This window comes from Panthera onca, chromosome B2 (genome assembly GCF_046562875.1).
Source record: "Panthera onca isolate mPanOnc1 chromosome B2, mPanOnc1 haplotype 2, whole genome shotgun sequence".
Lineage (NCBI taxonomy): Eukaryota > Metazoa > Chordata > Mammalia > Carnivora > Felidae > Panthera > Panthera onca.
The window spans coordinates 18,670,766-18,698,412 of record NC_138343.1 but is presented as its reverse complement, the minus strand read 5'-3'; the positions used below and the strand labels follow the sequence as shown (position 1 = coordinate 18,698,412).

The window sequence follows — 27,647 nt, the reverse complement described above, 5'->3', positions numbered from 1 at the left end:
CAGTGAGAGGTTGTCAGCTAGCATCGCTCTGGAACCAGGCAAGACTCTGCGTCGGAGTTCTGTCAAAACTAATTTACAATTAAAGACCTGCATGACTGTTTAAAGCTTTTTCGATTCCGGCAGTTTTCTGAAATGACTTTGACATTGCAGTGGATCAGACCAGAAACCACTGCTGTAATTAACTGCAGTGGATGGTGAAAAAACTCACGCAATAAGGCAAAGCTTAAAACAAATGTATACATAAATATATATAATATATATATTTAGAAAAATATATTTATAAAAATGTATATTTATAAGACTATATATTATAAAATATATTTATTTATAAAATAAATAAATATATTTTATAATATATTTTATATTTATATTTACAAACATATATTATATATTATATTTATATTATATAATATAATATAATTTAATAATATAAAATAATTTATAATATTTTATAAATATTTATATTTATAAAATTTTTATATTTATAAAATATAAATATATATTTATATTTATAAAATTTTTATATTTATAAAATATAAATATATATTTTATAGATATATAAATTTTATAAATATATATTTTATAAATATATAAATATATATATATTTATATATATATAAGAGGGAGAGAAAGAGCAAGAGAGGGAGAGAGAGAGAGGGAGAGAAAGAAATCCTTACTACACCTCCAATTAACACATCTGTGGAAATTTCCTAGCTGAGTCCAATTTAGGGAGTTTAGTGTTGCACCTATTGGAAATTGTATTTAGTTTATAAATAAAGTTACAAAATGACAATTTCATTGATCTGAAGGAAGGACCAAAGGAAGGATGGATGGATGGGAGGAAGGAAGGAAGGAAGGAAGGAAGGAAGGAAGGAAGGAAGGAAAGAAGGAGGAAGGAAGGAAGGAAGGGGAAAGAGAAAGAAAGATTGACTGATCTTGACCACTTGACACTTTAACAGTTTTTAATTACTTAAAATACTTCAAAAGATTTTTCTGATTTAAAATAATTTCATGAATTTCCCTGATATATTAAGTAGAAGCATCTTCAAATTGCAGGTAATTAGTTTTTGTGCCGATTAATCACTTGGAAACATACTGTGGTAGTTCCCTGAGGTTCAATTTTGCATGCATTTTAATCAACTCATACTCACTTATGCTATTTGAAAATCAAGAAACTTGGGGCGCCTGGGTGGCTCAGTCGGTTAAGCATCCAACTTCGGCTCAGGTCATGATCTCATGGTCTGTGAGTTCGAGCCCCACGCTGGGCTCTGTACTGACAGCTCAGAGCCTGGAGCCTGCTTCGGATTCTGTATCTCCTTCTCTCTCTCTCTGCCCCTCCCCCACCTGTGCTCTGTCTCTCAAAAATAAATAAATGTAAAAAAAAAATTTTTTTTGAAAATCAAGAAACCCAAAAGAACAAATGTCTTATCTAAAACGTGCCTCAACATCTCACCAAGTGGTGATTCTGAAATGACCATTCCGAGTTTTTGAAATCTAGGATGTATTTTATAGATGCACTCATTCCTTAAAAGCTAGCTGAGTGAGTAGAGATACACCTAACAGGAAATTGTTGGGGGGCAGTGCCTCCACAAACCCAACTCCAACTGTCAAAAGCAAAGAAGTCATATATATACCATTTTCAAATATCAGATTCATAACTCTTCCATAGAAACAAGGTAACAATGGACTTTCAAATTACTAACTAAAAGTATATGCCACTGTGGTCTGGGATAATTAACAGTGCCTGAAAATTGCTTTCCTTTTCTTACACATGAGAGAAAGGTGGCCTAAGCACTTTGGGGAACATGTGGAGAATTGTCTAAAACTGTCCATGCATACTGGAGCTCTGACATCCACACGGAAGTCCTCTTATATAATAATACGTAAAATATTATATAATGATATATGCTAATGAATATACTAACTGAGCTCTAGTGACCAGCTTGTCCATGGCTCCCTGTTCTGAGTTCCAGTATTATGGGCCTTCAGCTACTTTCTATCTATGCTTCTGTTCCCACGGTGGCTAATTAATTTTCCCTCCATTATGCCTCTACTTCGTGGCTTAGATTGAACACAATGGTACACGCTGGGCAGAGGCCTCCCACCAAGCCACCTAATACGTCACTAAAATAGAAAGACATATGCATGGCCAACTGAGTTTTGACAAAGGGCTAAAGGCAACTCAGTGGCGAAAAAATAGTCTTTTCAACAAATGCTGTTGGAACAGCTAGACATTCACATCTATAAAAAGAAAAAAATAGTAATAATAAAAAAAAACTTCAATGTTCACCTCACACTTCATTCAAAAACTAACTCCAAATTGGATCATCAATCTAAACATAAAATGTAAACTCTACCTCTTTCCAAAGGAAAAACATAAGAGAAAATCTTGTGCCCTAGGATTAGGTGAAGAGAGTTCATAGATACGATTTCAAAAGTGCAATCCGTTAAAAAAATGATAAATCAAAATTCAAAACTTTTGTGCTGAGAAAGACATTTTAAGAAAATAAAAAGTCAGGAGGACCTGGGTGGCTCAGTCGGTTAGGCATCTGCCTTCGACCCAGGTCATGATCTCATTGTTCATGAGTTTGATCCCCACATCAGGCTCTCTGCTGTCCATGTAGAGCCCACTTCAGATCCTCTGTCCCCCTCTTTCTCTGCCCCTCTCCCACTTGTTCTCACTCTCTCTCTCTCTTTCAAAAGTAAACAAATAAATACAAAGAAGGAAAGAAAGCAAGAAAGCAAGAAATAAAGGCAAGCTACAGACACAGAAAAGGCATTTGCAAACCACGTATCCAACAAAGGATTTGTATCCAGAATGTATAAAGAACTCTCAAAATTCAACAACAGAAAAACCAACAACCCAATTCAAAATAGGCAAAATACTTGAACAGATACTTTAGCAGATATTAATATAAATGGCCAGTAAGCATATATGAAGATGGTTAATAAAATTAGCCACTAAAAGAACACAAATTGAAAATATGATTTCAAATTTAATCTGAATGTGAATTAGAAAAACTTTTGGAAAAAACCGACAATACTAAGTGTAGACAAGGGTGCAGAGCAACTGAAAGTCTCATGTGCTCCTTGCAGAAATGCAAAATTGTACAGCCACTCTGTATAAGGGGAAGTTCCTTATAAAGTTAAGAATATACATAGCCTCCAACACAGCAATTCTACTCTTAGGTATATCTCTTAGAAAAATAAATACTATACTCACACAAAAATTTGTATGTGAATATTTATAGCAACTCTATTCAAAATCGCCAAAATATGGAAACAATCGCTGTGTCCTTTAATAAGTGAATAGTTAAAGGATGCTACATCCATTCACGGGCATGTTACCCCGCCAGGAGTAGGAATGAGCTGTTGATACATATGATTCAGATGAGTCTCGAAGGCACTATGTTGGCTAAAAGGAGGCATTGTCAACAAAAAATTACTGTACTCTACAACAATTTTGAAAGTACAAAACTTTAGTGATGGTAAAGAGATCAGTGAGTACCAATGCTTACTGGCAGGGGTGGGAGCGATGGAGTAAGGGGTGGGGGGGGGGGGGTGCCCACAGCAGATAGCAGAAAGAAAAAGGAAAGTGTTTGGGTAATAGAATGGTTCTTTATCCTGATTGCAGTGCTAATCACACAAATCTGGATAGGTGCTAAATTACATTAGCACTCCAAAAAAAGTAAATTTTATTGTATGTTGATTTTAAAAATAAAATATATTTTATATATTTTATATATAAATTATATTATATATATAATATAAATTATATATATATTTATATATTATATTTATAATAAAATATATTATATATATAATATAAATTATATATATATATTTATATATTATATTTATAATAAAATATATTATATATATATATATATATCACTTGACTTATTTCCATAGAAAGGAACTGTAAGGTCAGATAGCATTCAGAACCTATGCTCTTATTAATTCAACAAATATTTACTGCGAATCTGTGATGTGCTAAATATTGCTGTAAGCAATGGGTACACAAATCAACAAAACGAAGATCCCAGCCCTCCTCACAGAGTCTGCAGTCCAGCAACACCTCCTTACATTGACTTTTCTAAGATGTAGTCAAGTAAATAGGGGCTTGAAGATGAAATGGAGCCAGTGCTTTCAGAAGGAGCTCAAGGCTTCATCTCGAGAGATGAGGGAGGCCTTTTATCTAAGAGTATGTCTGTCTCAGGCCACTTGGGTAGCTCAGTGGGTTGAGCGTCCAACTCTTGGTTTCTGCTCCGGTCATGATCACACGATTCTTGGGTTTGAGGCCTCAGGGCTGACAGTGCAGAGCCTACTTGGGATTCTCTCCCTCCCTCTCTCTCGCTCACTGCTCCTCCCCCACTCACACTTTCTCTCTCTCTCTCTTAAATAAACTTAAAAAAAAAAAAGCGTACATCTGTTTCAAAGTCCCTTCTCAGAGTGTATCATCCCCAGCACGGCTGCAACGCCTACCATACTTAGGCCACCTCCCACCCTTGTTCTCATCTTCAGGAACCAAAACTAGAGAGGACTCAAGAATTTCTGCTCTGTCACAGAGAGCAGTTTCAGGTAACACAATATAATCAAACCAAATTAAAAGATTAATGAATCACCAGAATGTTTACTATTTTATTTGATTCTCTCCACAAACTTGAAAATCAAAAATTCAGCCACTACTATCCTTATTTCATGTACATAAGGAAACGATCTCACAAAGCTTTCATGAATACGGAGCAGTAAACTTGTGATTCACACTGGTTTTCAGACTCTGGGTCCATATTACTTTCCCCTGTACCATAGTGTCACGGCCAATTGAAAATCATTCCTTCGTACCTCTCGGGTTTGGTAATCCAGAATTACCTAAGAAGTACATTAATTCACTCATTTATTTAACCAATCTGGATTGAGCAATTGTTGACGGCCAAGTACAGTGATGGAAGATGTAGACCTAGGGCCTATCCTCAAGAGGCTTATAGTCTAGATCAGGAGACATACAGATGAAGGCACAATTGTCACGAAGGGAAAGAACCCTGGGGTAACTCAGTGGAGGCACTGAATAGGGCCTCTTTGGGCTTTGGGAAGGAAGTCTTAAGCTAGATTATGAAGGATGAAAAAAGAGTGGCAGTTAAAGGCTCTTCCTGATACAGGAAATAGCACGAAAGAATACCCTCAGGTGGAAATCACGTTGCTTTATTTGTAGGAATTGAAGAAAACCAGAGCAATCAACAGCTGCACATCAGTGCTTCTCAACTCTGGCTGCACATTCGGATCACCAGAAGGAGTTTTGTAAGGATAGCGATGTCCAGGTCCTGCCCCCTGAGAATCTGATACATTTGTTCTGGGGCAGAGCCCAGACAAGAGTATTTGTTTAAAGCCCCACAGAAGATTCGATGTATAGGCAAAGTTTAGAAAGCACTGTTTTTATTAGGTTTGTTGAACCACAGATTCCAGGCAAATTTATGTTTAAGTGTGAATAGACTTCTTTCGGAATTCATCCACATTTTGGTTAATTTCAAGTGGGTCTTAATTTTTTTTTTTATCTTTAGTCAAGTTCGAGTGGTCTGCTTTGTACTAACAAACTCACATCATATTAATCGATTTCAATATATGCGGCACATGACGCAAGAATACATAGGGGCTCTTTGTTTCCTCTCATATATGACAGTACTTACGTTATGGTCATTGACGAGAGAAATCTAGTAAGAAGGAGACCATGGACTCCCAAAGAAATATACTTCCAAAGATGGATGAAATGCCTATTTGCAAAGGAACATGGCATTCATGTAGCACCCACACGGGATCACAGGCTGAAGCAAAAAATAATTAGGGAATCAGGATAGAGCTATAATATTATTTCAAAGGTTCTTTGAGATGGACTTCCTGGATACATGGCTCTAGTCTCATGCCCCCCCACCCACGGAGGGCATATTTCTGACCCCTATATCCTTGACCCATCTCACAGTATAACATAGTCCCAATATATCTTAATAATGCTGGATAAAAGTGAGTGCCATAGTAATCTCATGTTCTCTAAGAAAGTACTTCTCTACACTTGTGTGGCTCAGCCTTTCCAGAAGGTATCAGAGCCCTGTTCATCCTTATTTTGTCCTCAGGCCAAAACCTACGGCAATTTTGAACACAGTAGCTTATCTTGAGAGGGCCCAGAAGGGAAAGTACTTAATAAGATTAAGACACTTAAAAATTAGAATTCCAAGTAACATTATTGTTCCTTGGTGATTTATTACATTTCCTAAATTTCACAAGCAAAAATTTTTTTTTCTTTAAAGACTGCTATTGCTGCTGTTAGTTTTTTTATTTTTTCTTAATAGAAAGTATCAAAGAATTGTTTTTTAAACTACTCTGCTTTTTTTTTTTTTTTTTTTTTCCTTCTCTCCTTTACCTCAGAGGAAGAATTATCCTTTTTGCTTTCCAGGACTAACCTCTCCCATCTATCTTGCTTATGATGGGAATTCTCTCCAACAGACCCTTACACTCTTGATTTTTCCTCCTCCAGATATTTTCCCATCGTTTATTAAGAGAGGGGTAAGTATTCATCCATTAAAAAAAAAAAACACACACAAGTACAATCTTCTCTCAACCCTTCACCTCTCTTGAATCTCCTTCACCTCATTTTCGAGAGCGTCTTCTATATTCACTGCCTTCATTTCTTCTTTTTTGTTCCCTCCTCTGGTCACTGCAGTCTGGTTTGCGCCTCATTTCTTACCTATCCTTTAAAAAGGCATCAAAATGTACTTGATTTGCAAAGCAAACTATGGTTTCGTCATTCCTCAAGGATGAGGAATGTATCATGTATCACGTAGGAGCTGCAAAGTCTAAAGCTGGATTCAGACCTACCAGATCAGAACTTGCATTTTAACTAGATCCTTGAGTGATTTGTATGCATTTAAAATTTGAGTAGTGGGGCGCCTGGGTGGCTCAGTCGGTTAAGCGTCCGACTTCGGCTCAGGTCACGATCTCGTGGTCTGCGGGTTCGAGCCCCACGTCGGGCTCTGGGCTGATGGCTCAGAGTCTGGAGCCTGCTTCTGATTCTGTGTTTCCCTCTCTCTCTGCCCCTCCCCTGTTCATGCTGTGTCTCTCTCTGTCTCAAAAATAAATAAACGTTAAAAAAAAATTAAAAAAAATATTTGAGTAGTACTTCAACAGAGTAATTTACTGATGTGACCCACCCCCCTGCTCCTTTCTTGAGATGCTTAAAATTCCATAGCCTCCATGATACCACACATTCTGGTCCTTCTACTTCATTTTTTAAAAAATGTTTATTTTTGAGAAAAAGAGAGAGGGAAGGGCAGACAGAGAAGAAGACAGAGGATGTGAAGCGGGTTCTGCCCTCTGCACTGAGAGTGGAGAGCTCAGAAAGCCCAAGGTGGGGCTCAAACCCATGAACTGCGAGATCATGACCTGAGCCGAAGTCAAACAACTGAGCCACCAGGCGCCCCTCTACGTCTTCAGATTGCTCCTTTTCAGTTGACTCTACCCTTTTCTTTCTTCTGTCCCTTAAATTAAGGTTTTCCTATAGTTTTCCCACTGTCCTTTTTGTGATTTAGGCCCCATCTCTATTAGGATGACACCCACATGTCCCTCCTGAATTTAAATCCATTTTTTTTCCAACTTCAAGCTGGTCACAGTCTTACTAATTTCCCCAATACCTTAAACTCAATTTGATCAAGGGGCGCCTGGGTGGCTCAGTCCATTCAGCGTCCGCCTCTTGATTTTGGCTCTGGTCATGTTCTCACAGTTTGCGAGTTGAGCCCCGCATCCAGCTCTGGGCTAACAGTGCAGAGCCTGCTTGAGATTTTCTCTCTCCCTCTCTCTCTTGGTCTTTCTCCCTTCCTCTCTCTATAAATAAATAAACAAATAACACACAAACTTTAAACAATTTATACTCAATTTGATCAAAACCAATTGGTCACCTTGTATCTGAAATCAGCCCCTTTAGGTACCTCACCTCTTATAAAAGCAAGACAATCTTCCTAGATACCCGAGCTATAATTTTCTCATTTCTCTTTATGGCACAACTTTTCATCTGCCAAATCCGGTTGACTCGACTTTAACAATTCTCTTGTGGAAACCCTGTGATTGCATCTCGCTGCCACTATCCTATGCCGAGCCCTTACCATCTCTTCTTCTTTGGGCCGATGCGATGGCCTTCTTACTGGATTTCTCACCTTCACTTACTCCTTTGCCCAAATCTATCCCCATACGTGTGCTGGAATCCTACAGTTCGTTATAGTTCTTCCAATATACTCTGTACCATTCTGACTTCTTAACTTCTCTCGTGGCTCTTCTTTTATCCAAAAGCATTTCCACCAGTGAATTCCAAACTACCGTTTTCACCCCAGGAAAAAATTGTGAAGTTAACACACATTTTCCAGATCACTCCGATATAGGATTTAAAACGGGATTGCATTAAAAAGAGTTCATGAGAATGTCACCCGCCTCCAAAAGCTCACTTGTTTGTTTCTGAGAGTCCATCCGAGGGTTTCACATGAACTCACAACTCACAGTCTGCTTACTTATCTTGTCCCACAGCGGGCTCTGTGACACCTCGGATTACAGAATTATAGTATAGGGAACACAGTATATGCATATAACACAACCCAATGCGTCACAAGGTAGCATGTACTATACTGTATTGTAAACTCCCATGTCTCCCATAATTCCATTGAGGACTTTCTCTCTTTCAGCAGGTTGCTCTTTCCGTGTGGTCCCCCTCTCCCTGGGAATCCCACTATGAGATGACTGAACCAGAGAACACATCTGATTAACAGGGTACATTTCCCACCTAACTCCTCTAACTACGTCTTTCTTATTCAGCCAATTGCATCTGCTTCACTCCTCCAAGTTTGAAGTTTGTTCCAGAAAGCTTGATGGTCCTGAATTGTGAATAGAGTGCTGGTAGACCTTCCCATCATGTATCCAACACGCGTGTGTGTGTGTGTGTGTCTGCGTGTGTGTGTGTGTGTGTGTGTGTGTGTGTGTGTATTTCTCAGCGGAGGAGTATGCTTGGGCTCAAGTAAGCCCCTGCAGGGTGAGGATTGCATGCTATTTTGGTTTGCATTCCCAGAGAATTTGGCGGCCTTCTTTGTTGACGCTGGTTACACAATAAAACTTGCCCGAATTGAGTGTTGCATCAAAAAACATGTATAGATGTTGCCAGAGACCATTGTGTATGCCATGTAGGTACACACAAAACAAAATTATCAAGCATAACAAATATTTCCCTAGTCTGCCCCCTAAAAAGTAAACCAGCCTAAAAGATGGTAATAATGCAAAAATTATCATGGCTCTTTTCTTCTAGCCTTTCATAAATACGTTCTGGCCTCAGGCATCCACCTATTTGCAAGGCTGATCACCGCTCAAAATACTGGCCGTGGGGTTAAATTCAGAATCCTCTCAAGAGTGCCTGTGTGTGTGTGTGTGTGTGTGTGTTTGCAAGTGAATCTTAAAGTCACTTTTTCATGATTTGGGGGGTAGAGTGGATTCAGCAGATTCTGTCTGGAGCCTGTCAATGTGAGACAGCTTGTGAGAGATCATAAACATATTTTTCAGATAGAAACGTTGCAGCCATGAACACATCACGTGGCCACCCCTTCCCTAAGGTTTGCTCCTTTAATTGTAAATAGCCAGAAAGCCATCAAGCCAGAGTTTAATAAACTTTTAATTTGAAATGAATTACCACATGTTGTGTTTGTTTACCCATTATTAAATCTCTTAGCAACATATCAGTGGCAGAAACAGCATACTGTAGCACAGCCCTGATGTATTAGAAAACAAACCCATGGGGGATATTAACTGCTAATAATATGTTTAGGAAGCCTCTAAGAAAAATAAATAAATATAACCAATGTAGCAGAGACACGTATTTGAAGAGGTTGCTATGTTCCGTTTTTGTATAAATCTATTCTGAATGGGAGCAAAACATCCCCGCGCAGTCTTGGACTATACAGCTCAAATCCGTCTCTGAGCTGAGAGCACAGCAGATGCAAATCAGCCTTTTCCAAGCATTTTCTTCAAGCATAAAAGATTCTTCCTCTCACGGTACACAGTGTTCTATTGATCATGTCAGTATTTCTGTTTCTTGGAATACCACCTGTCTTCCTTTTAGGGGAACTGAGGGCAGCGTTCTAAAAGCTAAGTTCCGAGCATGGTGCAGAAGGTGTGGAAAATATAGCCACAGTCCCCCGAGGAAAAACTAGAAAGCAAAAATGATCTGGTGACGAAGAGTCTGAGAGTAATTGCTTTGCGTCTTCAGCTCAGTATCCTAAAACTAGGTTAAAATGTCAGTATCACTGAAATATTATTACTGTTAAGGCAGAACCTATTTTCCCAAAAGTTGAAAATTCTAAAATAAGATTTTTGGTTCCATGCTTAATCCTAAAATGTTGGGAGGAAAAAAAACAAGGAAGAAAGAAAAAGAAAGAAACAGAAAGAAGGAGGGAAAAAAGAAAGGAAGGAAAAAAGAAAGAAAAAAGAAAGAAGGAAAGAAAGAAAGAAAAAAGAAAGAAGGAAAGAAGGAAAGAAAGAAAGAAAGAAAGAAAGAAAGAAAGAAAAGAAAGGAAAAAGAAAAAGAAAGAAGGAAGGAAGGAAGGGGAAGGGGGAGGGGAAGGAAGGAAGGGGGAGGGGGAGGGGAAGGAAGGAAGGGGGAGGGGGAGGGGAAGGAAGGAAGGGGGAGGGGGAGGGGAAGGAAGGAAGGAAGGGGGAGGGGGAGGGGAAGGAAGGAAGGGGGAGGGGGAGGGGAAGGAAGGAAGGGGGAGGGGGAGGGGAAGGAAGGAAGGAAGGGGGAGGGGGAGGGGAAGGAAGGAAGGAAGGGGGAGGGGGAGGGGAAGGAAGGAAGGGGGAGGGGGAGGGGAAGGAAAGGAAGGAAAGAAGGAAGGAAATCTACATTACACATACACATTTTTTAGTACCCCACAGTGGCTTGAATTGACTGGACATTTGAACTTGGAATTTAAACAAAAAAATCAACTGCAATGTTTTCTTTTTATCTAATGAAACTATAATCATTTCTTCTACATTTCTTGATTTGTTAATTCTTGATGATCTTCAACCATCAGAAAAGATTTAGACATTTATTTCCTTTTCTATATCTAAGACTCCCAAATTACACAGGTAATATTCGAATGTTGACGTAATTTGTTTTCACAGAATAAAGGCATCCCAGACCCTCCTGTTGGAAGGCCTGACCATCTGATTCAGTATAAAGAAGAGACATTGGGCTGAAGTCATTCTCCTATAGGCACACAGTAAGTCTCAACCACAGTGGCCACCCACGTCCTCAATAGAACTGCCCCACCAATTTGGAAAGAGGTTAAGTCTGGCATTGGCTGGCTTTTTATGGCACTGTCTGTTTTTTCTTACACTGCCAGTGCCTTAGGCTCATTCTATGTACCCCACCATTCCATCCTCCCCTTATCACACCAAGCATATTGACAATAGCATTGTTATCCACCTAAAATAAAAAAAATTAAAGTCTTAAACTTATTGAGCTCCAACACAGAATGCTTAAACTCAACTTAAACCTGTGCATTTTGAGGACAATCAGCTCTACGCATTATCCTGCAAAACTAGACCATGATGTCAGTCACCCATCTTCTCTGGCTACAAGTAGAACAAATCCAAGTTCTCAAATGTGGGAAACAATACACCTTCATCAACTTGCTTGATAGTGTTGGCACTGACAACCTAGGTTCAGTATATACAGTAGTCTCCCTATCTGGGGCTTTGTTTTTCATGGTTTCAGTTATCCGCGGTCAACTGCATGGCAGAAACCAAAAGATTTTCCTTCTGACATATCGTCAGATCAGCAGTAGCCTGACGCTACGTCACAGTGCCTGTCGTTCACCTCACTGCATCTCATCACACAAGCATTTTATGATGTCACATCTACAATAAGATACTATGAGAGAGAAAAAGAGAGACTACATCCACATAACTCTAAGTACGGTACTTTGTTATAATTGTCCTACTTTACGATTAGTTAGTGCTGTTAATCTCTTACTGTGCCTAATTTATAATTTAAACTTCATCATAGCTATGTATGTATAGGAAAAAACATAGTATAATATTTCTAGGGTTCACTACTATCTGCAATTTCAGACGTCCACTGGGGGTCTTGGAACGTATTCCCTGCTGATCAGGGAGGACTACAGTATCTCATATCTAATTTATTTTCACAAATATTTGTTTAAAGCCAAGTGATGTCATTAGATATATATAAATTATGTATATAAAATTTCAACATAACCTTCCCAGTTATATGTAACTCTATAAAGGGACATTTGTTTGTCTGGAGGTGGTTGGTAATTTAGTAATCACCAGCTGATGATAATGGTTTCCTCACAAGCAAACAGGTCAGGTATGGCTATGGAAGCCGAGGGCTTGTACTGGACCCACCTCTTAGTGAAGGAAGCAGTGGGTTCTAGAAATTGAGTCCAGCAATCAGTGGAGTCCTACTCGGCTCAGCAAAGCATAATCTCCAAGGGCTTTGGGAAACTCCAGACACAAGAAACTTTATCAGAAGTTGAGTATGAAGTTCTGTGTTGCCCAGCTGATAGGCAGAACAAGCCAAGAAGGCAGATGCTATTAGGAAATCAAATACTGCAGGCTTTAGATCTGGCCATTATGGCAGAGATCCAATATCACTTCCCAGGAAACACTGCTGGTTCCCTGACCTATGCTTTCAACCCAACGCCACCTTACTCTACGCACTCTCCGTGGTGGAACTCGACCACTTAGCAGTTTCAGGTAGGGTCTTTGTGTTTATGCCTCTCTAATGGACACATTCTTCTCCCTTACTTTCCATCTCTCTCCTGAGCTTCATGTGCATTTTCCCAAAGATCTCCTAAACATTTCTACTTGGATACAACATGGGGATCTCAAACTCAGTAGCTCCAAAATCAAGCTCCTGCTTTTTTTTCCCTCTAATCTTGTCCCTTTTCCTTTATTTAATACTATCTGCTGGTTAATATTCATGTCTACCCATGCTAAAATATGAGGAATCATCCTTAATTATTCCTTACCATCAATATTTAATCAATCAACAGGGACATTCTTTTCTTAGTCCTATAGTTATTCTCTTGCACTTTTTAAATACTTAATACATTTATACTCTCTTCTCCAACTTACTATTGCTGCCTTAATTCAGACCTCTTCTGTGGCTGGCATTATTCTAAGTTTTTGTTAACTCATCTGATTTTAGACATGCCCTCTTCAAATAAATCCTCCTAAAAATTACCAGCGGGAACTGTCTAAAATGGAAATTGAAATACATCACTTCTCTTCTTAAGATCCTTCCGTTGCTACCCACTTAATACCAACTTCTCATCAGCTTCAACAGACACAAAAAGACACTGGAGAAAATAGTGAGGGAAAGTTATTACTATTCTAGAATGAATACATGGATAAATGGTGAAAAAGAGGAAAAGTAAGAAAGAATACTTTTTCAGATATACAACGGCTAAGAGAGTTTGCTACTTATAGACCCAAACTGTAAATGGATTACAAAAGATTTTTTTCAACAAGAAGGAAAATGGAACCAGAGTGAAGACAAACTATATAAAAAGCCTATGAAGCACAAATATTGACGAAATGTGTCAGTAAATTAATTTTCTCTTGAGAGTAAAAAAAAAAAATAACTGAGTTTTCTGTTTAATGAAAGAGTGAACTGAAAGCATAGCCAAGAATAATATGAGAGTACATGGAGGTGTTTAATAGGTAGGCAAAATATACCAAAAGTCCTTGTCATGTTCAGGAAGAGAAGAGAAAAACCAGATGGAGTTAGATTTTGTAAAACAATTTTTAGGGGTGCCTGGGTGGCTCAGTCAGTTAAGCATCCAACTCTTGATTTTGACTCTAGTCATGATCTTACACTTTGTGAGTTTAGTCCCCTAGTCCGGCTTCCCACTGGCAGTGCAGGGCCTGCTTGAGATTTTCTCTCTCCCTCTTTCTCTGCTCGTCCCCCATTCATGCTCACTCACTCTCTCTCAAAATGAATAAACTTAAAAAAAAAAAACAACTTTTAGTTAAAAATGTAGATAAGAAAATTCAGGATAACATCTGAAATAATTAATAAAATCTATAGATAATAAACAGCAGAGGATAAACAAAATAAAATTATTTTTGGTGAAAGAGAAATGCAGGAAATAAAGTATTTTTTAAAAGCAAACAAATACGGTGGCAAAACTAAATTGCAAAAAAAAATGTTATCAACAAGTACAAATGTAACAGCAATAACAATAATTACAAAAAATTAAACTCATCTATTAAAAGACACATATTAACTACTTGTCTTGAATACAAAACTAAAATCTAGATTCATGCTGCTAAGCCATACTCAAAAGAACACCACAGATGAATTTTAATTTTTAATTTTAATTTATTTTTTTTAAAGATGGGCTGTATTTTTTTTTAATTTTTATTAATGTTTATTTATTTTTGAGAGGAAGAGAGAGAGAGACTGAGTGCAAGTGAGGGAGGGGCAAAGAGACAGGGAGATGCAGAATCCGAAGCAGGCTCCAGGCTCTGAGCTGTCAGCACAGATCCCAATGCAGGGCTCGAACTCACCAACCATGAGATCATGACCCAAGCCAAAGTCAGATGCTTAACTGACTGAGCCACCCAGTTGCCTCGAATTTTATTTTTTTAAATAAATATTAGAAAAACAACATATGCCATAAAACATTTATCAAAAAAAGTTAGGTGGTAGTATTAACAGCAGAAGAAATACAATAAAAATTGAAGCATTAATAGGCACATAGAGAAAGACTACATCTGTATGAAAGAAATAATTACATATAAACTAATAATCACAAAATTGCATGCATTTAACAACACATCTAAAATATATAACACAATATTGATAGCACTGTAAGGACAAATGCACAGATGTAGGTCAGAATTGGTGATTTCACCCATATCTACCATATAAATAAAACTGAAGATAAATAACTCAAGCTTTCAAATCAGGACTGAAAAGTAACTCTTCCCCCAAACCTGAAGAAAATAGGAGTACAGAAATAATAAAGCTAAGTATAAATACATGGAAAACAAAAGATCAACGGAGAGGGAGTCTCGGTGGAGATAGATAAGCAGTTGTAAATGTTTAAAAACATGAATAAAAAGATAAAACCCAACCAAAACTGATAAAGAAAAGCGAAGAAGGCATATATTAACCGATATGAATAATGAAAAGAAGACTGTAATTACAAATTTTAGTGGTATTGAAAAATTACAATAGTATTTTTATGTATTTTCCTATAGAAACATAAAATATCTATGGAGTAATACTCAGAAAACATTGGTTTCCTTCAAGGAGAAGAACTAGGTTCCAGTGGGAAGCAGATTTTATTTTGAGCAATCTGAGTGTATTCCCTAGTCAAGAAAACTGGAACAAAAGGAAATAAACTTTAAAGATAATAAACTACGAATACAAATGTAATATACATATATCATGGGTATAATGTATAACATATATTATAGACTTAATACTTGTATGTATAATAACATATATTGTATTATGTACATATGTATATAATATAATCTAAATTATATACGTATATTATACATTATATATAATCATATATAGTCATAGTATTACTATAGATTATATGCGCAATAATACTATGGCTAAGTTAATTCAATTGATTTTTTAAATGAATTAAATAGAATGAGTGAATAATCAGTAACAGTCAAAGATTGAATTAGAAATCAAGTACTTCCCATGACTCATTTCACATTAAAAAAAGAAAAGTCCAGAACTCTTACAGATTAATAAGAAAAAGTTTTAGGGGCACCTTGGTGGCTGAGTCGGTTAAGTGTCCGACTTCAGCCGAGGTCATAATCTCACAGCTTGTGAGTTCAAGCTCCTTGTTGGGCTCTGTGCTGACAGCTCAGAGCCTGGGGCCTGCTTCAGATTCTGTGTCTCCCTCTCTCTCTGCCCCTCTCCCACTCATGTTCTCTCTCTCTCAAAAATAAATGAACGTTAAAACAATTTTTTTTAAAAAAGAAAAGAAAAAGATGACCCAGAGGAAAAGTGAACAAAATATAGGTATAGACAGTTCACAGAAGATAAAAACCAAATGGTCAAAGAAACATTTGGAAAAAATGGTCAAACTTAGTCATATTCAGGAATATTCTAACTCAAGCAAAGAGATATTTCATTGCAACTGAAATGGCAAAACTGACTGTAACAAAGATTGATAGGATGTGAGCCAAACAAGATCCTAGACATCTGTTAGAAGGGCAAATTGATACAACAATTTTGATGGCAGTTAAGTGTGTGCCCTGTGATTCAGTGATTCCTCTCCTAGGTAGATAGATGCTAGTGAAATTCACACCTATGTGCTTAAGGAGAACATGTCCAAGAATAAACACTGTAATCTTGTTTACAATTGAGCCAAACTTGAAACAAAATATAAAATAAAAATAAACACATTTTGTTAAAATCATGCACATTGCTATGTATGCAATTATACGGCAAAGGAATCAATAAACCAAAATATATATAAGTGTGCGTGTATGAGCTGTGTAAATCTCAAGGATAATGCTGAGAGAAAATAAAGTTGCAGAAATAGGTATAAAGCATGGTTACTTACATAACCTTTAAAAACATAGAAAAGACATTATACATTGCTGATAATTACATATATCTGTAGGAAATGTATTGAAACATACACGGAAACTATCAATAGGAAGTCTAAGAGGGTTGGAACATAAGTAGCAAGCAGTTCACAGGTGACCTGAATCACATGTAAAATGTTACTTTAAAAAAAATGTTTATTTATTTTGAGAGAGAGAGAGAATGCACTCTTATGCATGCTCATGCAACAGGGGGAGGGACAGAGAGAGAAGGAGAGAGAATCCTAAGCAGGCTCCGTGCCACCAGCTCAGAGCCCAATGCGGGGCTCAAATTCATGAACCCCAAGATCATGACCTGAGGCAAAATCAAGAGTCTGGCGCCCAACAGACAGCCACCCAGGTTCCCCTAAAATGTTACTTTTTAAAAGAAAAGGCGTAGAGCAAAGATGGCAAAGTAGCAAGAACGGACACAGCTGGTTACTATTACTGGTATATGTTATTTGCTGAACCATATGTTTGAAATATTTGCTAATTTCCGAACTAAAAAATAAAGTCCTTACTATAGTGCCTGGCACAGGAAAAACATGTATCACATGTAATTATTATTACTGGTAAGTCTTCTAATATTAGTTGTACTAGAGTTCAGCCCATACTCTTACTCCTGATACTATTATTACTGCTGGAAGATACAACCTGTTAAAGAATCTTGTACATCTTTTGGTAAAGGAAATAATTCTTTCGCAAAAAATAATAGTAATCGCTAATATATCCCTTCTGTAAGCTGTACATTAACTAGTTCAGAGAATGTTATTTGCTTATTTAGTGCTTGATTAAGCCAGTCTTTGAAAACAGCTTTATGAAATAAACTATATTAGCTGAAGACTGCTTTATGAGAGTATGTTCTCTTTCATAGCCATTTGTTGGTTACCACTCTTGTGAGCAAGCAAGAAAGTTCTAGAGCTTTACTTTAAGCCACAAGTCCGTGGAGAAAGACCTGTGTTTCAATGAAGTAATTCTACAGTTGATTATAATTAGTAAATAATTATGCAGTATGGAAACTAATATTCTTGTCAATGATTACATTCTCTTTAAACAGCATGGCATAGAAATAACTACATTAATAATTAAAATTTCTTTCTCAGTTTTCTACAATATAACACAACTTGAAATATTAGTAATAGAATGCTGAAGACAGTCAACTAACCCTGAGAAGAGCGTAGGGAGGATTTTAGCCTTACCATCCAGGGATGAACAAATGTTTTCTTCTGTTTGTTTCTCTGAAAGGCCAGCCGTATTCTCCACGCCTGATTCTGCTGTCTCTGCTCCAGCCATTAAAGAAACTGGAAATTCGGGAGGAAGCTGAGTCTGCCTTTCATAGGTTGTTTGATCATCCAAACACAGAGGAAGTTTAATAACCTATTAAGAGATAAATCTCTTATCTAAACTGTTGAAAATATTTCACACACAGTGAATTTTACCCTAGAACAATGATACAATTTGCAAACTCTAAAAGGTCAATGGCGAATCAATTTTCCGAACCTTATAATTGCTTTTGTTTGGCGGTTTTACAAAGTATGCTTTTTTTGTAGTAACGATTTACATAATTGCTTTAGATATTTTCATTGCTCTATTTAGTTCTTAGTTTTTCCTCTGTTTTACCTTATAATTTTCCTTAATATCTTCTTGCAAATAACACTATCTGATACTTACGCTGGGATCAAGTTAGCAAATATTCATTCTGTATTTACTATCTCCAAGAAACAACGTTTTTAGTCCAAAACTAAAAGACAAAATTGTAGACTCTGGGGGTGACTGTATGGGTTTCACTGTGCAATTTTTTTAACATCTCTCTATGTTTACAAATTTAATAATAAAGTGCTTGGTGGAAAAACTCCATGACATTGGAAGTGAAATATTTAAGAAAGTGAGGAACTTTTGCCAGGGAAAAGTTAAAGGTTATTTTGCTTGCATAATTTCTCCCCTTGTATTTTTTCACATACCCTAGGGGGACGAATCAGACCTGTTCCCCAGTCCCCACACTCGGACCGTGAGCCTGAATTCTATCCCGAAAAGCAACATGGTAGAACGTGTGAGGTCATGGATTAGCTACGTGCTCTGGGTTGGCCACAATCTCTTTGAGTGTGATATTTTTTTTCCACTCACAGACACAGGAGGGAAATGATCATAATTTATCTGACTTATTTCCTTTAATATCTCCTAAGGCTGCATTACAGAAATGACTTTCCTGTTCTAGTATCCCATTTACCTATCTTTTCTCTTCTCTAATCCAAGTTACTTTTTTTTTTTCCTGAGAAACTCCAAAAGGAGTACTCAAAAATTACATTTACTTGTTCAAAAATTGCATTTGAGAAGACTCACATTGGAAAATTCCTAATATTTAAGAATTTCACATAAGAGGAAAATCGGATTTCAAGATAAAAATATTTCATTTTTATCCTCATGAAAAAGAAGCAAATACATTCCTACTTATGCTGCCTGACAATCGGAAAATCCTATCTTAAATAATGACACTATTCTCCTTGATAAGACTCACGGCCCCCCCATGAAATATACAGAGAAAAAACATTTATTAACAAATAAGAAAGTCAGTGGACAATTACAATCATCTGTAATGAATAATGACCAGTGGGCTCTACAGATAAGCCATAATACTACATTTCACCATTTTTTTAAGGGAGTCAGAAAAGAAAAAGGAAAATTTTAGTAATGTGTTCGAATCAAGTAAATTTTAGTGAAATCAAGCTTTCTAATGTTGTTTTGCAAATAGCTACTTTTCTTGACCTTATAAATTTTAAACATCATTTCTTGATTTATCTTAAATATAACATACTTATGTCTTTATAATCAATACCAGCACTACCGAAATGACCTTTATGAAATAAAATTGGTGCTGGATTTCCTTGCCATAGTTAACACAACACTGAATTTTAGGGAACAAATAGTAAAAAAAATCATAGATGCCTTTCACATTCACTAGTAAACCTATATCAAAATTTATTTGCTTTTATAACTATATTTTATTTCATTTTGATTTTTTAATTCGGTATTCAAATCATCCACTTATAAAATATTTTGTTTTGGGTTAAAATATTTTGTTTGGGTTAGCTCACTTCAAAATTTGAGGGATTTTTCAATAACTCCTTTGAATTCATCTCTAATGGTCTCCCTTTTCAAGTGTATTTATATCAGCATTTCTAAACCATAGAAGGTTTTATAAACTCCAGATCCTGATACCCCACCTCAAAACAATTGAATCAAAATCTCTGAGAACAAGATTTGGACTATTTCTAAAGTTTCCTACATAATTCCAATATACAGTCAGATTTGTCCCAGAATGGTGACTATTTTTAAAATGAGTAGAAAGGTACATATTTATATTTATATTTGTTTTCTTAACAGCATCCAATAATATCTCAAAAAGATATTTCAGCAAAACATTATAAGGGTATTTGCTAAGAGGGGGAAACATGCTGGTTGATTCAACATAAAATACACAGGAAACGGGAAGACCATCACATAAGAAGGATATATAGCTGCTGATTTTTAAGCCAAAACTACATGTGTTTCCTGGAAATGTCCATATTTAATAGTTCCATCACTTAGGTGGGTAGATGACAGTGATAGATAGATGATATATACATACACACATAATACATATATATGTACATGTACATACATACATACATTAGATTAGATTGATAGCAACCTAGCTAGTTAGCTAGATAGACAGACAGACAGGGAAATGTCAAACACTCAGGTAAGGAAGAAAAAAAAATCATAGCATTTTCTGATACAGGCGCTGTGGAAAACCATCATAATCAGAAAGAATAAATTTGCACATAGAGGACTGAAATAAACTAAAATTCTGCTGGAATGCTTTACACTTAAGGTATGCTGTCTTTTTTTTTTTTTTTTTTTTTTTTTTTTTGGATCTTCCATGGTGTCTTCCTAGAATGAACTTCTGCAATGACATTTCTGCTAAAAGACTTGGTTAGAAAATAAATTTCCAAATATGTACAAATAAATGGTGTTCACCCAAGGGTTTTTTGGGAGTGTGTTTCGTTTTTAATTCTTGAGATAATTAAGACAGCATGCTTTGAAGTGATATGTATGGCAAAGGGAGTTTGGTGAAGACCATTTTCATCCCGTGGAAATGTGGGTCATTAATTATCTTACGTATGAACACATGCTTGTCTCATCAAATGAGTGGCGAGCATCAGGAAGGCACAGACTCTATCTCATTTCTTTTGTATTTCTAGAATAAGCAATACCCAACACAAAGTAGTAGCTCAATTAGTACATTGGATAAGGAAACACCATCGCCTTATACCTAAGTTGATGAGACAGATCAGATCCAGCAGCAGCAAATTATAAACAGAGAATTGAAGGATTTGGGTGCCCTTCTCAGCCTGCTCATGACATAGAAGTTTGGGTTAAATTATCTTTAAATTTCCTGCTAATTCTGGAATTTTATTCCTTATTTGTAGACATCAATTTAATCAGCATTAAGAAAGCATTAAGATGTAAATGCTTTCACAGATTTATGATACATACTGAAATTTTCAATAGCACGAAAGTCAGCTAAACGCTAGAAATAAGCAGTTTTAGAAAAATAATAATGTTTATTTTTGAGAGACAGAGAGATAGAGACAGAGACAGAGAGAGACAGAGTGCAAGCAGGGAAGGTGCAGAGAGAGAGAGGGAGGCACAGAATTCAAAGCAGGCTCCAGGCTCTGAGCTGTCAGCACAGAGTCGGATGCGGGACTCAAACTCACAGACCACGAGATCATGACCTGAGCTAAAGTCGGACGCTTAAATGACTGAGTCACCCAGGCGCCCTGGTTTCGGAAAAAAATTAAGTTCTTTACTTACAAAACCATATCACAGGCATATCTGTGTGGCTCAGTCGGTTGAGTGTCCATCCGACTTCGGCTCAGGTCATGATCTCGCAGTTCGTGAGTTCAAGCCCCACATGGGGCTCGCTGCTGTCAGCCTGCTTCAGATCCTCTGTCCCTCTCTCTCTGCCCCTCCCCCACTTTTCCTCTCTCAAAAATAAATAAAACATTTGAAAAAAATCATATTACAAACCTGAAAGTAGAGATTGCACAGCCAGTGGTCCAAGTCCCGGCACATCAAATCTTCCATTTTCCTGAAGCTGTCGAATTTCTGGTCATAATGACCTCGGAGAAGGGGACACTTGAATTTCCCGTCCACTACATCGAAGTTGTTATCACACACAGGGAAGGCTGCCCAGCCCACAACCCAGTCAAAAGAAGCATATTTCCCACGAAGGAGACAGAGTTCAAACAAGAACGCCATGCCAGGTTTCACATCTTTCTTCGGAGGGAGTGCCTAGGGAAGGATACCAAGGCAAGGGGAGATCAGGATGCTTGTACACAGAAACGTGCTACATTCAAGGGCCCCTATATATAATTTAGAATTAAGGACGGAGTTGGGTTTTACTTCCATTGGTTGCCCTTAAAAATTCACTATTGTCAATAATGTTGCAATAAACGTAGGGGTGCATATATCCTTCCAAATTAGTGGTAGAATTATGAGATCCCATGGTATTTCTACTTTTTTGAGGAAACTCCATACTGTTTTGCACAGCATCATTATTTATTATAGCCAAGATGTGGAAGCAACCTAAGAGCCCATTGACGGACAAATGGATAAGGGGGACTTGTAGTGTGTGTGTGTGTGTGTGTGTGTGTGTGTGTGTGTGTGTGTGTAGGAATATCACACAGTCATAAAAAAAGATAGGATCATACTATTTGCAACAATACGGATGAACCTAGACTAGAGAGTAAGTCAGACTGACAAAGACAAATACTATATGAGTTCACATGTGCATGGACTCTGAAAAAAAACAAAGAAATAAACAAACAAAAAGCAGAATCAGATGAGGAAACACAGAGAACAAACTGATGGCTGACAGAGGGGAGGAGGCTGATGGGGATGAACAAAATGGGTGAAGGAGAGGGTGAGATACAGACTTCCAGTTACAGACTGCATGAGTCATTGGAATAAAAGATACAGCATAAGGAATGTAGTCAGTGATACTGTAATAGGGGCGTATGGGGACAAATGGTACCTACATGTGTGGGGAGCATAGCTCAGGTGTAAACTTGGTTCACTACGTTATACACGTGAAACGGATGAAACATCGTGTGTCAATTACACCCAAATCAAAAAAAAAAAAAATTGAAGAAAAATTCACTGTTGGATGTATTTGCATGTATAACCTTTCCAGCCCAAATTAATCGAGCAACATGCCAGCATGAAAATGTGACCCAAGCAACAAACTTGATCCTGCCCATTCAAGATTCTGCGCTTCATAAGTTACCTAACACGGTATACTGAACTTCCGGTTCTTTTTGCTTGAGCTGCTGCTTCTATAGTATAACTATTTCTATCAGTTGTCACCATCATCGTTTTACTTGCCTGCCACTCAGCTTTGTAGTCTTCACGTACCCCAAACGAGTCCTTTACACAGAAGAAATGCTTTAAAAAAAATGGTTGAACTTGGGTGCCTGGGCAGCTTAGCTGGTTAAGCGTCCAACTCTTGATTTCTGCTCAGGTCATGATTTCACGGTTCATGGAATCGACGCCATGTTGGGGTCTGCACTGATAGCGAAGAGCCTGCTTGGGATTCTCTGTCTCTCTCTCTCTCTGTCTCTCTCTCTCTCTCTCTCCCTCCCTTGCTCTCCCCTCTCCAAATAAATAAATAAACATTTAAAAAATAAAATAGATACAAAATGGTTGAGCTATCGCACTCCAGAGAAACTAATCCTAGGTATAATGATAGCTTAAATTACTATTACATCTACCTCTTTAAGGAAAAATAGTGTCCCATTTAATTATGTGACTTTCCTGTTTATTTCAGTTGAAACTGTACTGCACGCCACTGTATAAGCAATTTGTCCATGCTAAATAAATAGTGTTAGGCATAAAGATGGATGAAATGATCCGATTGACCAAATCATTGTTCAGGTCCCCAGATGTAGAGATGGAGCTTGCCCTTTGGCCTTTTAAAAAAGAATTTCGGGAAAGTGAATAATCTTTTTTTTTTTTAATAGAGCATAGGCTTGGGTTTCTTTTTCAAATTCTATGTGAATAATTGTAAATGGACAAAGATAGGGACTTGCCTAAGACTATTTTATAGCAATATATTTAGCCAAAAGTGTGTAGGCATATTTTATATGATTTATGTAAATATTCCAAGACTCAGTTTATGTTTAAAATGAAACAGAAGCATCTGTTGAAAAATACCATAACCCTGTGGCAGCTGCTATTAAACCATTAACAGGATCAGGTTTCATTTAAACCAGATTTACCATTTTCTACAACAGCCCATGGGAAAGCTAAAAACATTAGACACAAATTACTGACAAAAGAGATTCTTAATCAAGCCATACTTTTCATTTGGCTAGTTGGCTGTGAGTAACCTTTGTGATAAGAGAATCAAAGCTAACTGAGAAGGAGGAGGAGGAGAAATGAAGTCAGAAACCTGTTTTGAATCATCATTTAAAAATAAAGCTGAACTGATGCCATTATAATAATTTCTTCTACTCGTATCGGTGCCTTTAAAAATGCCCCTCTACTACTAACCTGATCTTACTCAGCTATACATCCAAAATAGATAAAGTAAGAATTTGACCAGTACTGACCCAATTCTATCATTAAGTTTCTGTGGTGTTGGGCTAGTCACTTTTTTTTTTTTTTTAAATCAAGGTTTCCATGCACTCAACTTTCCTCCTCAATAAAAGACAAGGGTATAAGCATCTTCCTCAGTAAATTGATACAACCATTGGGTTGGACAATAAATACAAAAAAAAGGTCATAAAAACATGAAATGCACATAACTAGTATTATTATTATTTTAAGACTTTATTTTAATTATCTCTAAGACGAATCAGATTACAGTGTATTTAATAAAGAAGAAAAGAACCTATCGAGGTTGAAATTCATCTGTAACCTTGTAAAACACCAGTATCATTCTGCGTGAGGAACGACAGTTCAAGGCCACTAAACAAAACCTAATAACGCCAGGCAGCATGTGTCCATGAGAAGCCAGTCCTCATGCACGAAAGGAAATTCCACGGCAGCCTATTTTACAAGATAGAAGAGTCACATGCAGCTACCCTGACAGCCCTAAAAAAATAAATATATGAACAAAAATCTAGTCACTGATATTGATTGAAAAGGAGGAAAAGAGCTATATGTTATCAAATAAAGGAATTTATCTGACAACAGTTGTCTTATCTTATTTATTCTTGTAGTCTCTTTCCCTCGCCCTGTATCACAGGAGAGATCTGTTGCTCTGTAATGTGTAGCTTGGGACTCATTCTTTTCCTCTTCAGCAAGAAAGGATCACCGAGTTTCATTGTATCTCTCAGAGGATCCTCTCCACGAACCTGGATATTTCCACAGCTATCTTATGGTGTGATAGTTCCATGAGTATTTTACAATAGCTTCATGAGTACTATAAAATGAGGGAAATAAATGCATGGGTCTCTGCCATCCACCAATGCCATCTCATCAGTCCCGGTGGTTGGGGATCATAATGTCCTTGGAATAATACCTTTATTTTCTGAGTACCAAGAAGGGCCTATTTTTTGAAGGAAAACACACTACAGACCTAAAGTTCACTGTATAGCATAAAGGTGATGCATTTCACCTTCCATGTGATAGAAGGTACATGTGAAAGGAGAGTAGAGAACAAGCAAAATCCAAGAAGAAAACAAGAATTTTGAAGGCTGAAGCCTACATGGAAAATTGGAAGAGAAAGTAAAATTCTTGGACACCAGATACCTGGAGATTGAAGCAACTCAGAGAGGATTAGGGTAAGCCTTACAAAATGATGAAAATGCATATCGATAAAGTATTCTTCAATTTTCTGGACTTTCTGAAATTTTGAAAAGGATTGTTATTTTTACGATCAGAAAAAAAATTAACAAAGTAATTTCGCCAACAGAAGACCTTCAAAGTGCTGCTTCTGCTTTATGAGGAGGGTGGTCAGAAATGACAGTAATTCTCACTATAACACAGAAAAAACGCCGGCTAAATTACAAAATTATGCATATTATTGAACCCACTGGGGAACTAGGGCACAAAGAAATTTAGGGAAAACTAAACCTCAGAGAGGGGTAAGCCCTTCATATATGACCTTGGACTAGAGGTGGCTTTTAATCTTAGGAAATAGATGAAGAAGCAGACTTGTCACTGGGTAGGAGGCTTCGCAAGTAAATGGAGAATCCAGCTGAATGTTTAGCCATCTTGGCCTAACGTGGAATACCGAACACATAGGAGCCCCAGACACAGCACGAGTCCTCATCATCTACCAATTCTCAACCTTAGCACTTGTATCCAGCGCTCGGCCGCCTGTGAGTAATTGGGCCCAGGGTGAGAGCCAAAGGGAGATCTCCAGTGGCCCAGACATCTTTAGGCAGGGCGAGGGAGCAGGGCAGAAGCCTACAGTTACACGGTGCTTGGAAACCAAACCCGACGAGAAGGAGGGATTTTTTACACCTCAAAACTTTTGAAAACCAAGAATGAATTAACACTAACCAAAGCTACAACTTAACCCAACTTAGCTTAATTCTAACCAGAGACATCATCCCCTCACCACAGCTGCCTGACAGAGACAGCTTTTTAGTGGGGGATAAATATCTTCTACTTCAGTCTTTACAGTTCATTTATACACTATGTTTGGCACAAGATACAGCCACAGAAACAGGAACATGTGATGTCTGGATAAAAGATAACAGCCAATGGAGACCGACCTACAGCTGACCCGGCTGATAAAATTAACAAAGACATTAAACAATCATAATTAGGATAAAGAAATAAAGGAAAAGATAGAAGTAAACCGTGAGGAGGAAGAAATTCCAAGAGGGAACTTTTTAAAAGTTCTGAAATATAATAATTAATAATAATAATAATAATAATTACTTTTTTAATAATAATTTCCTTTAAAAACAATAAAGTACTTTGAAATGAAAAGTTTATTGAGTGGACTTCACAGTAGAAATGGACATAGCAGGAAAAGGATGGATGAATTCTAAGAGAGATCAAAAAAATATCCCAACTGAAGCACAAAGAAAAAAAGAATGAAAAAAGAAAAAAAGAAATTACCAGATCAGGGCATGTAAGACCTGTGGGATAATAATGAACACACGGAATTGGAGTCCTGAAAGAAAAAGAGAAAGACAATGGTGCAGAGAACAATTTTGAAGAGACGGTGGCTGAGGATTTTCCAAAATTGATGAAAGACATCAACCCACAAAACCAAAAAGCTCAGAAAACCCCAAGAAGACAAAATAAAAGAAGGAAATAATACCTAGCTTATCAGAGTCAAGCTGATGAAAATCAGAGATAAAAGTCTTAAAAATGTAGGGCCATCTATGATATGTAACAGAAAAGTTTATTACTGGCTGTCAAAGGGCCAAGTATGGTCAAGTATCCTTATTCCCTCATTGTGAACTCCTGGATGTCATATGAAAATATTTATATCGGGGCGCCTGGGTGGCTCAGTCGGTTAAGCGGCCGACTTCGGCTTGGGTCATGATCTCACAGTCCGTGGGTTTGAGCCCTGCATCAGGCTCTGTGCTGACAGCTCAGAGCCTGGAGCCTGTTTCAGATTCTGTGTCTCCCTCTCTCTGACCCTCCCCCATTCATGCTCTGTCTCTCTCTGTCTCAAAAATAAATAAATGTCAAAAAAAAAATTTTTTTAAAGAAATAAATAAATAAATAAAAATAAAAATATTTATATCATATGGAAAATTCTACTTTCATTTTGTTGTTGTTCTGTAGTCTGGTCATGTAAAGTTACTTTGGTCTCTGGCACTAAACAAAAAATTTGCAGAAACTTCTGTTAAGAATAAGCTCCACTTTTTGCTTCTTGGGTAGGCTGGTTCTTACCTAATTGACATCTTTTTGTCAACTTACATTTATCGTATAACTTGTAGTTCCTTAACATCATATTAAAAGCCCTAATGCACCCTCACCACAATCTA

At 37.2% G+C, this 27,647-nt stretch overlaps 1 protein-coding gene across 1 annotated transcript in view; it reads right to left on the bottom strand.

Moving 5' to 3' along the window:
- Positions 1-27,647, bottom strand: part of LOC132667882 (uncharacterized) — a 182,431-nt gene that overhangs the window by 131,819 nt on the left and 22,965 nt on the right. The window contains 3 exon segments of the mRNA XM_078447612.2: positions 8,103-8,115; positions 17,862-18,024; positions 21,718-21,981. Coding sequence (XP_078303738.2) covers positions 8,103-8,115; positions 17,862-18,024; positions 21,718-21,981 — 440 coding nt within the window.